Source organism: Onychomys torridus, chromosome 1 (genome assembly GCF_903995425.1).
Source record: "Onychomys torridus chromosome 1, mOncTor1.1, whole genome shotgun sequence".
Classification (NCBI taxonomy): domain Eukaryota; kingdom Metazoa; phylum Chordata; class Mammalia; order Rodentia; family Cricetidae; genus Onychomys; species Onychomys torridus.
This window is the reverse complement of record NC_050443.1, coordinates 119688903-119705092: the sequence shown is the minus strand read 5'-3', so window position 1 is coordinate 119705092 and position 16190 is coordinate 119688903. Positions and strand designations below refer to the sequence as shown.

The window sequence follows — 16190 nt, the reverse complement described above, 5'->3', positions numbered from 1 at the left end:
AGAAGTAATGGGTGACCCTCCACCCTTCTGGGCCTGTGCTCACTACCCAGCTGTGCCAATTGGATACCTCAGTTCTATTCTCTCACTTGACATCAATCTGAGCCCAGTGCTGGATACCCCTCCTCTTCTGACTGGCATGGTCTATGGCCAGGTGTCCACCTTGCCCTCCAGGGCAGTGCTACATGTAGGCAGTGCTTTTACAAATAGGACCTTTGTGGGCCTCAAGCACAAAGACCTTTTCCTGCTCTGAGCGTTGAAGTCCCTCCTCAGCCTGGCCTGATCGTAGAAATGGGGAGCAGGAAGTGGGTGGTTAAGACCACTCTTGGTAGAAGATGGGGCCCAGGGGTGGTGGGTGGTCCACTGCCTGTGCATACACAGGGGACCCAGGACAGTCCAGGGACAGTGGTACAGCACTAATCAGGGTAGGCTGTGGGGGCACGCAGCGGAAGTGGCAGGCTGGGGCCAAGTGAGCATGAGGGGTTCTTACCACATTTGGAAAGCCGCCCCGTCATCACTTCCATACAGTTAGTGGTGTCTGGAGCACAGAATGGAAAGAGGGAGGGAGACAGTAAACAGGCTGCCCACCTGCTACCTGGGGCTGGTTGGCAACCTGCAGCCAGCCAGGGTGGGAGGGGGCAGGACCCTGAGAAGGCTGGAGCCAGGAGCGGACAGAGTCCAGAGGGATTGGGGCTCATAGAAGAGCAGGGCTATGAGTAGACAGGGCTTAAGAATATTGGCTGGCAGGAAGGGGAGCTGAGTCTGCAGAGACAGGGTGAGAAGACAGGCAGGCCCAGGGAAGTGTTGGGTTTGAAGGGGCAGAGTTGAGAGCGAGGATCCAGGTCAGAGTAGAGTGTGGGAGCCAGGCAGATGGTAGATGGTCACCCTCCAACAGCCAAAGCCAGAAGACTGGATGTGGTCTTTCCCCCTTGTGGGCCTGTCACCCCTGGGCTGGATAAACCTCTTGCTCTGGCACTGTTTAACAGGCCACCTATATAGTGCCTATACTTCACCACCGCTGCCTCCCATTTACCCCTGCCTCTCCCACTATGCTAGGCCTGCTGACATCAGGAGACCTGGATGGGGCATGTCCATTGGGCTTACTCATGAGTTCCCAGCCTCCTCTCCCTGAGTGGGGTCCCTGTCTGAATGGTCCCCAGGTATCTGAGGTCTATTTCTGCCCACTTCCAGCAGGGTCTTTGGAGCCAAGCTCACTGGACAAGGGCCCAGGACACAGGGACCCAATGAGGAGGTATTGGGCACAAGCTGAGATCCAAGAGTGGGTGATGCCTAACAGTCTCTAGGGTAGGTTCTAGCACTGATAGGGCTGACTGAGTAGAACTGGTCGGTGGGTCCTGTGTACAGGCCACACCCACCATATTCCCTGCAACTCCTGGGACATGACAGAACAACTCCTAGGATAGGGTATGGAGAGTTGTCCTGTACAGGAGGGTTACAGTGTCTGAGTGGTCACCATGAGCAGAACCCCAGCGCATGCTAGACCCTGGATTTACTTGCTTTAAACAGCCCTGGCCTGCCTCTGCCTCGGACACTGCCTGTCATTTCTTGCCCTCAGTTTCCCACTACTATTGCTATTCCCCAGCCCGTTTTCCTCCTTCCAAGATGGAGGCCTAAAGCCCCAGGAAGACAAGACTGAAGTGCAAGTGCCTACAGGAGCATCTGGCCCTGCCTGCTCAAGAAGAATGGACAGCTGAATGAGCCCAGGGCTGCTGGGGCTCCAGCCCCGCCTGCCAGATGATAAGGCCCATGTTGGGAGCACATCTACAGGCGATGGAATGAGGATGGAATGAGATGAGGAACAGGTGGAAAGGAGCTATACGCACACGCACACGCACACACGCACGTGCACGCGCACACACACACACACACACACACACACACACACACACACACACGAAGTGACTCTAACAGGCCCCAGATGTGGAAACAGTAAGCTGGGAATAGGGCTCAGAGAAGCTGGCCCCGAGTCACATCCCATGTCTTCTAGACTTCTCAAGAGAGTCTAAGTAGCCCCATGCCATACACCATCAGTCTGTCCCTTTGCTAAAAGATAGCCCAGACTCTATCCTAGCTATTATTCTGACACACAGGTCCCATGTGTATGCGTATGCATAGGGCCAGACACACAGGCACTACCTCCTCCCATAGACACCAGCAGCCCAGGTGCCTTTCTTAGCACCATGCTAGGACCAGAGCCTCAGACCCCATCCTGCTTAAGGCAGAGCTCTGGTGGTCAGTGGCATGGAAGTGGCAAGTCCCAGCCATTGTAGGGCACTTCAGTGGGAGCCCCAAGGATTAAGGCCTTGGACCGTACTCCCAGAGCCTGCTCAGGCTGCCCTCATGTCCAGCTGCCTGGGTGCTGAGCCTGCAGGCCTGTCGGAAGCCAGGCCAGGTGAGTGGCCACGGGGCGCCCCTCTTAGGGCAAGCCTGGCTCTTGCAGGAGGCCCTGCCCGCAGCCCCTCCCCTCCCCGGCAGCAGGCCGGACACCTTACCTGCCAGCGTCAGAGGCTACTCTCGTAGCTGGTGGCCACCTTCTGGCCCTTAAGCCCAGCACCCCAGCTTAGTCCTGGCGCTGGCGGGGGTGGTTCTACGGTGGACAAGAGGCGCCTTTCAGTGTGATGCAGCCCACCATGCCCAGGGAGGGGCCCTGCTCCCTGAGGGGTGCAGCACTACTCAGGGCAGGGAGGTGGGCATCCGTCAGAGTAGGAGGCCATTTCAGTCCTCATACCTCCCATCCAAGCAGCACTAGCCATAGATGCTATGCCAAGCCCCCACCTCACCTGACAGGTGCTGGGCTGATGGCTGGTCATGAGTGCTCAGCAGCTGGGCCTGGATGGTCTCCACCACCCTCTTGAAGCGGCGACTGGGGCCTAGGGGAAGACTGGCCATCAGGGCACTGGCAGACCCAGTGAGGGTCAAACACAGCCACCAGGTGAGCTGGCTTACCTGAGAGCAGAGTGAATGTGACTGAGTAGATGCCATTCTCCTTCTGGGCCTCTCCACCCTCAGTGTAGGTGATATCCACCTGGAACTTTACTGGCTTCTGGAACACCGCTGGGCCCCCTGTTGCCTTATATTCAGCCCGGAAGCTTGTCTGGGAGATAACGCTGTGGCTGAGGCTGGGTATCTGCAGTGTGCATAGGTTGGACATGAGTGCAGCCTACCAGCAGGCCTCACTCCTGGACCTCTGGGGAGGTGACCTCAGAAGAGCCAGCACTATTTGGGCACCAGACACAAACCCAGCCCTCCAAGTCATCTTGTTTCAAGAACCAAGTATAGCACAGAAGACTAACAGAAACTTACTTCAGAGCCCCCTTGCTCAGCCAGCTAGGGTACACACTAGCCTTTATCCTGGGTTTCCCACAGAAAACCCTAAACTGGAAGGGTCTAGATGGCCTTGGAACCCTGAGTCAGGGGCAGGAATAGAGGAACATCACGGTAGTGGTCAGGAAAGCTATGGGCCTTCCGTGGATATGGAAGGCTGTGTGTGAGTCCACAGCACTGAGGGCTGGTCACACACACTTCACAGCAGCAAGAGCAGAACCAGAAAGCAGACAGGGTCACCCCAGTATACAGGACTAGCCACCATGGGGAAGTGCTGGGGGCCCCAAGCTGGCCTGGTGACCCAGGGGCTTTGTGAAGGGGTGTATGGGTGGAGGTGAGGAAGAGACAGACTCTGGTCAAAGGGTAGGAGTGCTAAGGAGACACAGCAGGCCAAGAGTCTGGCCAACCTCAAGGTGACCACTCTACTGGGAATGGCCTTCCCTGGCTTGAGTCCTCTGGCAGACATTCTCAGCTTTCCCCAGGGTACCAATGAAATCCTTCAACTGTAGCCACAGATATGGTAGTTTGAAGATTCTAGGGCCGAAAGGCAAGGGCACCTTGGAGCAGAACCTATCTTGGAATAAGGCAGGAACCTTGTGATGGATAACCATTGGAAAGATTACTTCCCTGGGCCAAAGTCAGCATACTGAGGTCCTGGGGTGGGAGGTACAAGCTGAGGAAAGTCCTAGAGAGGCCCAGCCTAGCATAAGGCAGCCCTACACAGGAGGGAGAGTCAATTCTGAGGGTACTCTAGGTGTTCATATCCTGGCTGGAAAGTCTCATCTCCAGTCTTTAGGTGCCTTTCTGCTCCTTAGAACATAGAGATGCCCCATGTTCTCTGAGAACCCCAGTCTCTTCAGGAAGGTTGGGGGCCACAGGAGGCCACAGACTTCAAATAAGGAAGTAATATGGGAAACAGACTCTGGGCCTCTAGATGTCAACTGGGTGTTAGCAGAACCCACATAGATCCCGCAGGGTCACAGCCTCTTTAACCCATGTGGCCACTGTGCTTCACCCTCAGTCACAGGGAGGTTTCACCTGAAGACCAGTACACCCCAGCCACAACAGCTCCCCACTCCCAGAGGTACTGTGCAGCTCCCAGCAAGTTGAAGGCCTAGGTAGACAGTGGTGGTCCAGGCAGAAGAACATAAGGACAGGGGGGTGTCCAGAGTTAGTGTGAGTGAGAGGTCCTGTGGTCTGCCTGGAGGCTGGGCCCATGAGTGAGGGTGTCCACCTGGCTCTGCTGTAACCTCACCGAAAGGAAGGCATGAACGATGTCAGCCTTGATGGAGCTCAGGGGCTTGTCCTTGATCACCACAAAGATCTGCTCCTCCTTCTCGAGGTTGATGAAGTTCCCAAACCACGATTTCTTGGCCAGCCTAGGCAGAGCAGAGGCTGCAATGATGGGACTGTGATGCCTGGTCCATTCCTGCAACCTCCATAGGGCTGGGTCAGTAGAGCCCCCACTGCAGAGCAGTGCTGGTGCTCCCAACAACCCAGCCAGCCCTGTGGCCCTAATGCTAACTTGACCACACCACTTCCCCTAACTCCACAATCCAACACTAAGGGCAACCCCCACCTCTAAACTTACCCCACAAACAAGACAAAACCTAACCAAATACCTTTTTGCCATAACAATCAAAATCCTTAACCATAACCAAACTTCCCTAACCATAACCCCTAACCTTTCCCCAATATCCATAAACCTAGACCTACATCCTCAGCCTGAACCCTATGTCACTAACCCAGACCTCATGTTTTTAACATGGCCCCCTTGTCCCAACCTTCACGCTATAACCCTAACCCCAATCCTATGTCCTTAACTATAAATTTCACCCCAACACACACCCACAAGTCCTTGACTCCTACAGAGATGTTTGAGTGGCACTTGCTAGACATTCCACTGGATAGAGCATGGAACAGGAGAGTGTCTAGGTCTCACCCTCAATTTGGACCCTAAATTTTGGAGAAGCATGTTCTCCAGCTTCCTGGTAGAAGTGTTCCCAGTGCATGCTACAGTCTGGTAGGGCTCTCTGGGGTCAGGTAAAGATTATGTGGCTCCACATCACTGCAGACCTCAGAATCAGTCAGGGAAGGCCCTGCCCTAAGCTCTCATAGCCACAGCCTCATCCAGGTCTGGCATACACTGCCCACAGGACTTGTTTTCTTCCCATGATAGCTTGACATAGTGCTTGGCCACCACTCCACTACTGCCTAGCAGACCTCAGCTATCTGGCCAGGATACACCCCTGCCCCACTGTGCCACTCCTCACTGTATACACCCTCTCCTAAGTTGTAAATACTTTACTCTTATGTAGAATCCTTTAGCTCCAGGGGCTGGAAATGGCAATCCAAGTGGATGGAAGGCAGATATTAAGCTTCCCAGCCTCACTTGCAGGGTCCTACCAACTAATCATATGCACAGCTGAAGCTCTTACCACCTTGGTGACAGGCTTCCCACCAACATCTGCAGAGACCCCAACCCAAGCCACCACCATGGGCAACTGTAAGATATTCCTTTCTAGCCCTAGAGACCACCACAGCCCATTGACACTTGGCTTGCAGCCTTGAAACCAGAAAGCAGAATGTCCAGTCATGTCATTGCTAGATGCCTGTTCCAGAGATCCTGGGGTGGGGGTGAGGGGCGAGTTGCAGGCTGACTCACGGCAACTCCCAGGCAACATGGCCAGGCAGACTTCCGGCTGCCTGGTATAGCTGCAGTGGGGGCACAGTCAGCACCCCCAGTCAGATACATCCCTGTATCAGTGACTCAGAGAGGCTGGAAACTGGGGAAGTGGCCGCAGAAGCACACTGGTGTTCAGGGATAGGGTCAGCATGTGGCTAGCACGAACAAGAATGTCTAGGCTGAGTGTAGATTTTCCTGGCTGTGTGACTGCCCCCTTGTTCATTTCTGGGGTGGGTCTTTTGCCTCTGTAGCAGACCTAGACCCCTCAGCCCCTCTGTGCATCAGCTGTCAGCTCTGTCCAGTCTTGTGTGTAAATGTCCCTTGGGCAGGCCCTATGTCTAGAGACCAGCAATGCTCAGGATATTTCAGAGCAGCCAAGTGGTTCTGGAAAACACAGGTAGAGCTTCTGGCTGAAAATCATAGATGCAAGCAATACTTATCTGGTATGGCATATGACACATGGTCATGTATGAAAGAAGCCAGGGGATTGCATGGCACAGGGTGACACTGCCCATAACAGAGCTCTGGTGTCCATATTGCTGGGCCCTAATGCTAGCCTGGGCATACAGAATTCTGGGTGTGGGCCATAAAGCTGCATGAGAGAAGGGCCTACCTAGGTCAGCGGGCAAAAAACATTCAGCTTAGTAGGCCCCAGCTAACCAGCTGAAGGCACTGGAGAGAAAGGCCCTGGAAGAGTGGATTCTATAGATTGCTGTAGCTCCCATGGCTTCTAGCCAGCTGGCCCGACATCATGGACGACCGAGGGAGCCAGTTCCTGAGCTACCTCTCCTCTCCTGTGGAGGCTATGACCGATGAGGAACTGGCTTGTGAGAGAAAAGGAAGGTACTAAACCCTTAACCCTTCTGGGCCACTGTGCAGGGCTTGGGGGAGGGTGAGAACAAAACTTCCAAAGGGTCTTGATCAAGGAGGAGGTGGTGTGGAAGGCCAAGCCCTTTCTCACTGACCTTAAGCTACAGTCACAGATTTTCTACTTTTCTAGAAAAAAAAAAAGTATTTATAAGTATATCTCCAAAACCTTTGATCAGAGCAACATAAAGGCCTAACCTAGGCAAAAAATGGTCCTGCGCTCCCAGAGCCTCAGGGCAGTTATGGTGAGCTTCAGCCTCTGACATCCACCTGGACAAAAAGCCTGCACAGCAATTACCTCTGCAGACACTGTTCCCAATGGTATAGCACAGAGCAAGCGACCTCCCACGGGTCCTTACTGAGTGCTAGTAACACAACTGAGGCCTTTCTTCTTATCTGGCCACTGTGTGAGGTCGTAGAGCTACAATGATATACGCCACACTTCCCTCCACCTCAGTCATATGACATTTTCACACTTTCATACCAGTAGCTACCAAGAAGGTAATTACTGAGAGGCCACTGTGAAAGACACAAAGAAGCCACACTATACAGGCATTCAGCATTTGTAGGGTGGCAACACTGGGCCCACCTATATTCTCTTTCCTCCAGCTAAAGGCTAGAAGTACTCTGTCTGTCCCAGGCCTCTGCCAACCCCCCCCCCCCCCCCCCCCCGCCCAAGCATCACAGGCCAACCAGGCTACTGGTGCTCTACCTGGGCCCTACATCTTGTAGCTGCCCTTTCTCCTCAGTACAATCCCATTTCTCCTTGTGTCCAAACCATCCCTGTGATCCCTTAGACTGCTGGGAAGCCCAGGACACAGTCACTTGCTTCTAGCCAACTTCAGATTCCTCAGAGGACATGTCCACCACTGGCATTCCTCATGTGGACAGGACCTAAAGTTCATAAAAACTCATGGGCTAAGTCAGGCCCAAGGGGTTCAGGCCAGGGACCAAAAGCCCTCAGGTGGTTACCCCTGCCTAGCGGGAAAGATCCTAGGTCCCTCTCTCACCAGCTTCACAAAAAGCCACTTACTCTGGAGAGGACTCTGGGGTCAGGTTGGACATCTCCTCTGGCGTGGGAACTATGTACAAGAAAGGACAAGGGCAAGGCCTGTGAGTGCTGCAGGTTGTGTCTATTTTCCCCCCTCCCCCAGTGCGCTGTCCATGCTCTGGTGCTAAAATCCCATTGTACCTCTCCAAGCTCCCCAATCCTCCCACTCCACCCCACCCCCTGCCCCCACGCCCAGCTGAGCAGAGAACTGGCCAGGACTTATAGACTTCCTGACCACACCCAAAAGGCCTCACTGAATATAACTCAGAAAATGATAGAATGGGGCCTGGGAGAAGAAAGGGTACAGGGCAGACTCGGAGACTTGTGGAGAGGCCCACAGACCTGCCAGCTGTAAGCATGTTCCATCTCAGCAGTGCAGGACCCCCTCATGCAGATTCCACCACCTAACCAGCCCCACATCCATGCTAACCTTGCAGTTTCCGGCGGTGGAAGCGAGGTGAGCCCAGGAAGCTGTTCTTGATGGAGTTGAGCCGTGTCCGCCAAGGCACCCCTCCAACACTAGGACTGGATGGTGGTGTGGGGTTGGGTGTGCCAGCTGGGCTCTCCTTTGGCGTGTGGACAGGCGTCCCTTTGGGGGTAGGAAGGGGACTACCCCTTGGTGAGGGGTGAGGGGTCACCTGTATGGTGGGGACAGATTTGGCGTTTGATTCAGTCCCAGTTGGCAGGAGCCGAGCAGGGGCCGGCAGGGTGGGGGGCCCAGGGGACAGGGCCAGTGGAGGGCCAAGGCTGGCTCCAGGAGGCCGGGTCTGGGTGCAGGCCGGGAGCGGATTGGACTTGGTGCCCTGCAGCGGCTTGTCAGTCAGCTTGGCCTTGCTCGGCAAGGTCTGAGTCTTGGGGTTGGGCCGCAGGGCGGCCTGTGGAGAGAGGATGTGTCCAGGCCGAGAGGCGCTCCGACAAGCTTCGGGCTCCGAGGAAGTGGCCAGGGAGCAGGCCACATAGGGAAGCTCAGGGGGCAGAGGGGGCAGGACGAATTTCCTAACAGGCTACGGTGGCGCAGAGTAGGGGCAGGAGGGGTGACCACGAAGTGGAGCCATGCCCACCCCACCCACATGCACACACAGCAGCCAGGATCAGCAAAACCATTCAAGCAGGACCCCAAGCAGGATCAGAGGGAGGGGGCAGGCGAGGGGAGGGTTTGCCACAAAAGAAAACAAGTGACATACGGAACGGACAACACAAAACAAAAGAACATGCAGTTAGCCAGCGCCCAGCATCAGGACAGCAGCCAGGAGGGTGCCCGCAAAGGAGGCCTGTGTGCAAGGCAGGGACGGGGCTACTTCCCAGTCTGTGGAGGCCCTGCTCCCCACCCCCGGGTACTTTGGCTGGTGGCTGGGGCTCCTTTTTTTTTTTTTTTTTTTTTTTATTTCCTGAGGCTAGCCCTGTAACCTAAGGCTTAGGTGGGGTAGTCACTCACCCGAGGACTGCTGAGTGGACTTGTGGAAAGCCCTGAGGATGCGCCACTGATGGATCGAGACCTGGGGGTGCAAAGCAGAGTATTGATTCAGGAGGAGAGGGCTCCAAGCTCCTGTCCCCTAGGTAGTCTTTTCAGGAGGCCTGGGGTCCTGGCCCAGAGCTCCAAGGCTCCTACCATGCCCAGAAGGGTTTTTGGAGGCACAGCTGTGTCAGGGATCATACTGCCGACCTTGGCAGTCACCATCAGAACCTTGCAGCCAAGGTTCCTGGGGCTCCTCTCCACTCAGACGAGCCACCCACCAGCGACCCCAGACCAGGCACATGAAAAGGTACTAAGGGGCTCTCAACAGCAGCCCACAGACACTGTGTGGACAGAGGTGCAAGGACACGCAATAGAGGATTCCCGTGAACTAGATACAGCCTCATGCATCCCATGACCCTGGCACCCAAGTCCAGCCTCTCCAAGGCTGTACTGTACAACGTCCAGTATGTGGTTCACTACTTGGGCACTTGCCCAGTCCTTTCACATCCACCGCTACCCACAAGAGAAGCCCAGGACCATCCCACAACCTTCATCTTAACCCACTATTACCCCACCAGGCTGAAGACCTAGCCTGCAAATAGCTAGGGGCAGGTGCTAGCCCTGTGTGTTCACTGCAACATGGTAGCACAGCTGCTCTGCAGGTCAGAGACCAGGCCTCCCATCCAGCTCACCACGAAAGGACACAAAAGCACTGGTTCACCCTTGGCAGTGGGGACCTGCCATCTTGGGTGGGAAAAGTGGGGGTGGGGTGCAGCCACAGGAGAAAAGAGGACAGAAGAGCACTAGACCAGCTCGCACTGCCCTGGCCTGCCCACCAGGAGCCAGACTATACACAATGGGTCTCTGATTCCCACCTGGGCAACTCTCACTTCGAGCACCTATGAGCAGAGCCCTGTGTCCATGACCTCCGAGTCTCTCCACCCACTGCTAAAGGAGCCCAAGAAACTGGTGACCCATGGTCAGGGCAGCATGCCTGGGTCAAAGTGGTACCAAGGCTCCCCACTGGGACAAAGGTCCAGGTGTACAGCTAGGAGCCAGGCAGGCCCCGAGAAGATGGAGATGGTCATACGAGGAGATGGGAGAGGGGATGCAGCCATGAGCAGTGAGGCCTAGGCCTTTGGTCCCACCATGCCAGATAGGAGCACATTGCTGGGCACAAGGGAAGAAGAAGGGAAGCTGAGACAGAAGCATGGGAGCCATATCAACCTCTCCTCGGTCCAGCAATGCTGGAGTGGAGCTGCAGCTTGTCCAAAGTAGGAAAGATGACTCCAGCCCTGAGGACAGCCAAGTGGGCAAGAGGCAAGCAGGAAGGGGCACAGGCAGGTACAGGGGGCAGTGTGCTGCTCAACAGGATGTGGCCCAACCAATCAGCAGCATGAGTGGGCAGCAGATATTACTGGCCTGTTGTCACTTGCCAGGGGCTTGGGACACTCAGTTACTTAAACTGGCCAGCCCTCGAGGGAACAGCACCCAAAGCCATCTGGACAGAAGAGTGACAGGGGTGGCAGGTCTGTAACCGTAAGGGAGGTCTGTTCAGGGTGCAGGGTTGTGCCCCTGTCATGGCCCTATGCAAACCTGGAGTATGTGGCCCTCTGCTTTGGGCTGGCCATGGGCCTTGCCCCAGCAACCCCACCCCTCCTTGCCTCCTCATAGCTGGCCAGGCTCTTCCCCTGACCTCCTGGATGGTTCCATTCCCAGAAAGGAGAGGTGGAAGTGTCTGTTAGCAAGCCCTGCCTCCAGGCCTGCCTCTGCCTGCCTGGCTCGGGCAGGAGTCCTTCATCTGGGGCTGGGAGGACGGGATGGACGGGCAGGGTGTATACCTGTCTTCTTTGCTGAATTGGGGATGGGCTTCAGCGATATCCAGGCTTTTACTGAACACTGCTTTACTATAGCAGGAACAAAGCGAGAAAACAGAGTTACTGCCCTGGCCGCACGCATGCAGGTCAGCTGCTGGGCCATGTGCTGCCTGGCCACACCGAGCAAGCCCTCCAAGCATGGCCCGCCAACCCCAGGCCACTGTACAGAGATGAAGAGAGAGGAAGGGGACAGGAGCCACAGCACAGCCTGCCCTGGGTGACCTGGATAAGGAGCCAGCCAAGCTTAGGGATGTCTAGACTCACTACCAGCCACAGGATCCCTTGTCCCAACCAGTGGTCCCATCCGAGCCCAGTGTCAAGTGGTAAAACAGTGCAGAAGCAGGCTAGACGTGCCAGGACAAAGGGCCTTCCATACTCCATTGGAGACAGCCACCACCCCACTGATGGGCCCACCCTGTAGCATCTAGGCCTGGAAGGTGTATTAGAAGCCAGGGAAGCTCACTCAGGCTTTAGATGCTGGAAGGGCTGAGCACTGGCCCTCGGCTACCCTTTGGGGTTCAAGGGAGGCCAGGGAGAGGCAACCATCTCTTGAGCAGATGGTGTGCACTAGAGCTACTGGGAGAGTCCTGATGAGGTGAAGCATATCCACAAGAGGCAGAATCCCAGAGAAGGGCTAGGTAAGAACATGGCCAAGAGGGACCCTTGCTGTCCCGCCTTATTGCCAGAAGCTGAGGGGCTGTGGGCCATGGCTGGCTGGAAAGTTGGAAGAAGTTTCTCAAGGAGTGAAATTTTGAGGCTGGAGCATGAGTCAGCCTAGATCCATGGGGAGGGCCTAGTGGGGCAGAAATACCAGCACACTAGAGTCAAGGCAGAGGAGATCCTATCTTGATGACTACCTCGCCACCTCATGGCTCTCAGTTCCTGACAAATTCAGGGGCAAACCTTCCCTGCTTCAGCACTCAAGCTCCCAGCCGGAAGAATGAATGGTGGGTGCTGTGTGCAGAGTACAATGCTGACCTCTGCTGGCAGGGCCTGTGGGATCTCCCAGCTCCAGGTCTGTTCATGGATGACCCAAACCCCTGCTTTTTAGGGAGCTCCACTCAGCCAGGGCAGGCTTGGCAGGCTCTAGGTGCCCTTCTACTCATCACTCTCCTGAACTGTGCATCCTGCCCACAACACTGCTACTGGCCACCAGGGAAGGACGAGCCTGCTAGGCAGGGGACTCTGAACAAAGCTGTACCACATCACAGCCCAGATCAGCACAGATCAGAGACAGCCAAGCACCAGGGAGGGACAAGCCTGCTGAGCAAGGAGTTCTGAACATAGCTGTACCATATCACAGCCCAGCTCAAACAAGAACAGACCAGCCAGGTACATCCCAGCCCAGCCTAGTCCAGTCCATCCCAGCTCAGCCCAATTCAATTTTGTTCAGTCCAGTCTAGTTTAGTCATGGCCAACTCAACCCAGCCCAGGACTGCCCAGCTTAGTCAAGACCAGACCATCTCAGTCCAGGCCAACTCAGTCCAGACCAACTCATTCTAGTCTAGCACAGCTCAGCCCAGATCAGCTCAGCCAGTCCAGTTTAGTCTCGGACAGCCCAGCTCAGACCAGACCAGACCAGTTCAATCTATACCAGCCTAGCTTAGTCCGGGCCAGCACAGCTCAGTCTAGTCCACCCCAGCTTACCCCCGTCCATTTCACAATAGTCCAGCCCAACTCAGCCTGGTCCAGTCCAGCCCAACCCAGGTCAGTTGAGTATAGTCCAGCTCAGCCTAACCCAGTCCAATCCAATCCAGTCCAGCCCAGCCCAGTCCAGCCCAGCTTAGTCAGCTCAGTCCAGTGCAACCCAGCTCAGCCCATGCAGCCAGCCAGCCAGCATGCTTAGCGCAGTGAACTCCAACCCACTCTAGTGGCCTCAGCCCAGATCCCAGGGATAGTGGGCAGAGATAAGCAAGGCCAAAGAAAGGGTAGTAGGCTAAGAACCTGATGCTGCCCTGACCAGGGCAAAGGAGGGAGGCTTGGGCCCCCAGGGGCAGGCACATACCTCTGGCCATGCTGAGCCATCTCAATGGCTCTCCGTGCAGGCACTGGGGAGCCACCATCTGTCACACTGAGCACTTCCATGGACTTGCGCTCAGGTCGCCGCTTGCCATGCCGGTTCAGCATCGGGGAGTCCACACGCTTCCGGGGAGGGTCTGTGTACAGACTGGGGTCAGGCTGGGCCAAAAGCCAGGAACAGGGGGCACAGAGTAGGTTGGAAGCTTTGTACCTATCTCATTCCTGGGAGGTAGGTCCTCATCCTCATGGCTGGGATACCGTTCTTTCCGGTCCAGGAGAAGGAAATAGATCATCTTTTCCTGATTCTCTCTGCAGAGGGTGAGAGGTGCCAAGAGGGTGGGCAAATGGTGACATGGGGTACCTGTCAATGCTCTGGCTGTGGCCACCTGCCTTGGAGGGTCCACAGGGGGCAACAAGGATGTTCCCTAGAGCAGCTAGAGCTTGGGACATGGAGTCCAGTAACTAAGCCAGCCCTACCCCCACTCCAACGTACTCCTCAGATAGCAGGTCCTGCAGCAGCTTGTTGCGGTCTCGGAAGCAGCCCAGCGAATGCATGCTATCCAGCACATCAGGGTCGATGTCTTCCAGGCTGGGCAGTGAGCGGATCTGAACCTTGCGTGGGATGGGCTGTTCCGGCTCAGGCTCGTTCTTGCCACCTCTGTGGACGACAGGGCACCCAGCAGAAGTCACTCATTTCTGGCTCATTCTGAAACCACTCCACCCACCCTGAGGTGGCCAGGAGGGTAGGAGGTCCACCCTCATGTGAGCCCAAGTCCTGCTGCTGTCCCTGCACCCAGCCCTACAGACAGACCTCCTGTATCCTGCAACAGCCGCCCAGGGAGGCCAAGAGTGAGGCTAGGGCAGCCCCGAGCTGGCTGGCACCCTCCCCCTTCCTATCAGGCCCTGCAGGCCACAGCAACAGGCAAAGCAGGCGTTAGTGGGCAGAGAAGCTACTTACATATACCATATGTGTTTCTGAATGTGCTCTAGCTACAAGGAAAGAGAAACAGGGGTTAGTACAGGGGGAGCCCACGTTAGGAGGTAGGGGGCCAGAGCGGGAGGACAGAGGCAGGGCAGGGGCCGCATTCCCAGAGGCCCAGGCCAGCACCCCTACCCCACCCCAGATGCAGAGGAAATAAAGCCAGGGAAGGAGAGGCTGGGGGACGGGGTCCACGGAGAAGAGAGGCAAGGAAGCGAGCAGCACCCTGGGACACCTGTCCTGCCTGGTTGGGCCCTCCCAGATCAGAGGGCATGAGTGAGGAACCAGTCCAGGAGGCAAAGCCAGGTGGCTGGGAGGGGCTGGGTGCAGGTGTGGGCAGGAGGCTGAGGTAGCCCACTACACCTTTCTCTCCATCCTGACTCAGAGACAGGGATAACTTGCTTTGCGGGAGAGGGCAGAAAACATCTCTTCTATACCCATATACTGCTGTATAGTTGACACACACCTGAGGACTCACCCTGGGCACAGCTGGGCACATGCTTTCCAAGCTGGGTATATACTCTCTCCCACAAAAGCTGGTTACAGCTCCCCCCGCCACTTAGATACACACAAATATATGCATAAGTAACACACACGGGCACTCACTCTACATGCAGCTGTGCACAGCCTCATGCACAGCTGGGCACACTCTGCCCACACATACCTGGGCATACATGCTAGCAAACACGGATCCACACTTGAGCCTATCCACCTGGCATGACACAGACTCCCATTACTGTGCATGTGGTATGCCTGTAGCGCACACACACAGGCACTGGTGGGAAGTCTCACCCTCGGAGATATTTTCTCCCTAAAGTGCCCAGGAGCAAGTGCTAGAGATGGAAGCCTGGCCCCATCAGTAGAGGGGGCTGACTGAGGAAGGGACAGGCCCAAGAGATGGCATGAAGAAGGGACAACAGGAATGCAGAAGGGCCTGGCTCTCCAAGGGTACCCGAGTTCCGGCTAGGGCAAAGGGGTAGGCGGGACGCACCGTGAGGCGCCGAGCTGCATCCACCTCAATCATGCCACGCAGAAGACTCTGGCAGTCTGGTGGGATAAAGTGTGGCATGTGGAACACACCACGCTTGACCTTCTCCAGCAACTGCCGTAGGTTGTCATCATCGAAAGGCAGAGCCCCCTGTGGGTAAGCAGGACGGCACTCACCGTGGGCGGGCAGCGGCACAGGGCGGGGGAAGGGAGAAGGGGTGTGGGGAGCAGCGGGAGTGGACCAAGTAGGTGAGGTGGGTGGGGCTCACCACCAGCAAGGCGAACAGGATCACACCACAGCTCCACACATCTGCCTTGCGGCCATCATACTTCTCACCCTGCAGGAGGAGGGCAATGCCAGGTGTTGGCAGTATGCAGGGTGGGGGGTATCTATGCAGTAGGGGAGTGGGTCTGAGGGAAGGCAGCTGAGTGTGACTAGCCCAGCAGTAACAGGATAAGGGACCTTCCACCACAGGGACCCCGGTGGCTGCTTACCCGAATCACTTCCGGACAGGCATAGTGTGGGGATCTAAGGGCAAAACAGCAGGTCAGGGGGCAGGAGGCCAGGGTGCACAGCCCAGATCTTTACACCCTCCCTGAGGCTTTCTCCATGTGATCCCTGCCCTAGGAAGCCTGCATGTGAGGTCTACAGGCCACGACTGGTCCGGCCCCAGGAGGATGAATGGCTTTGAGACCAAGTCCCCCAACCTAAACACCCTGTGTGCTCTGGTAGGAGATGGAGGCCTGGAGCCTGGGGACTGCTATGCTTAGACCTACCTGCTCATCTATCCAGACCCAGGAGAGAAGGCTCAATGAAATGTTCTCCCAGATCCCACCACTGAAAGAAGATGCTGGTGCCAGACATAGAGTCCCCACATGCCTACTATACGGACAGGGGTCCTGCCTTCTGCCCTCAGTCCGGCTCT

General features: G+C 56.1%; 1 protein-coding gene across 16 annotated transcripts in view; it reads right to left on the bottom strand.

Annotated features, from left to right (window-relative positions):
- The window catches only part of Brsk2 (BR serine/threonine kinase 2), a 54543-nt gene that overhangs the window by 2912 nt on the left and 35441 nt on the right, over positions 1 to 16190 (bottom strand). For 4 of the 16 annotated variants that reach the window (XM_036199365.1, XM_036199372.1, XM_036199430.1 and 1 more), the window contains 15 exons: positions 15760 to 15793; positions 15534 to 15602; positions 15269 to 15415; positions 14257 to 14288; positions 13792 to 13956; positions 13510 to 13607; positions 13285 to 13435; positions 11244 to 11309; positions 9382 to 9442; positions 8377 to 8584; positions 7929 to 7977; positions 4598 to 4721; positions 2965 to 3145; positions 2799 to 2888; positions 488 to 535 (listed from right to left, as the gene is read on the bottom strand). In XM_036199365.1, coding sequence (XP_036055258.1) covers positions 488 to 535; positions 2799 to 2888; positions 2965 to 3145; positions 4598 to 4721; positions 7929 to 7977; positions 8377 to 8584; positions 9382 to 9442; positions 11244 to 11309; positions 13285 to 13435; positions 13510 to 13607; positions 13792 to 13956; positions 14257 to 14288; positions 15269 to 15415; positions 15534 to 15602; positions 15760 to 15793 — 1523 coding nt within the window. Of the gene's footprint in view, positions 1 to 487; positions 536 to 2510; positions 2606 to 2798; positions 2889 to 2964; positions 3146 to 4597; positions 4722 to 7928; positions 7978 to 8376; positions 8585 to 9381; positions 9443 to 11243; positions 11310 to 13284; positions 13436 to 13509; positions 13608 to 13791; positions 13957 to 14256; positions 14289 to 15268; positions 15416 to 15533; positions 15603 to 15759; positions 15794 to 16190 lie in introns of all 16 variants that reach the window. The other 12 variants (XM_036199410.1, XM_036199416.1, XM_036199421.1 and 9 more) reach the window with 7 other exon arrangements.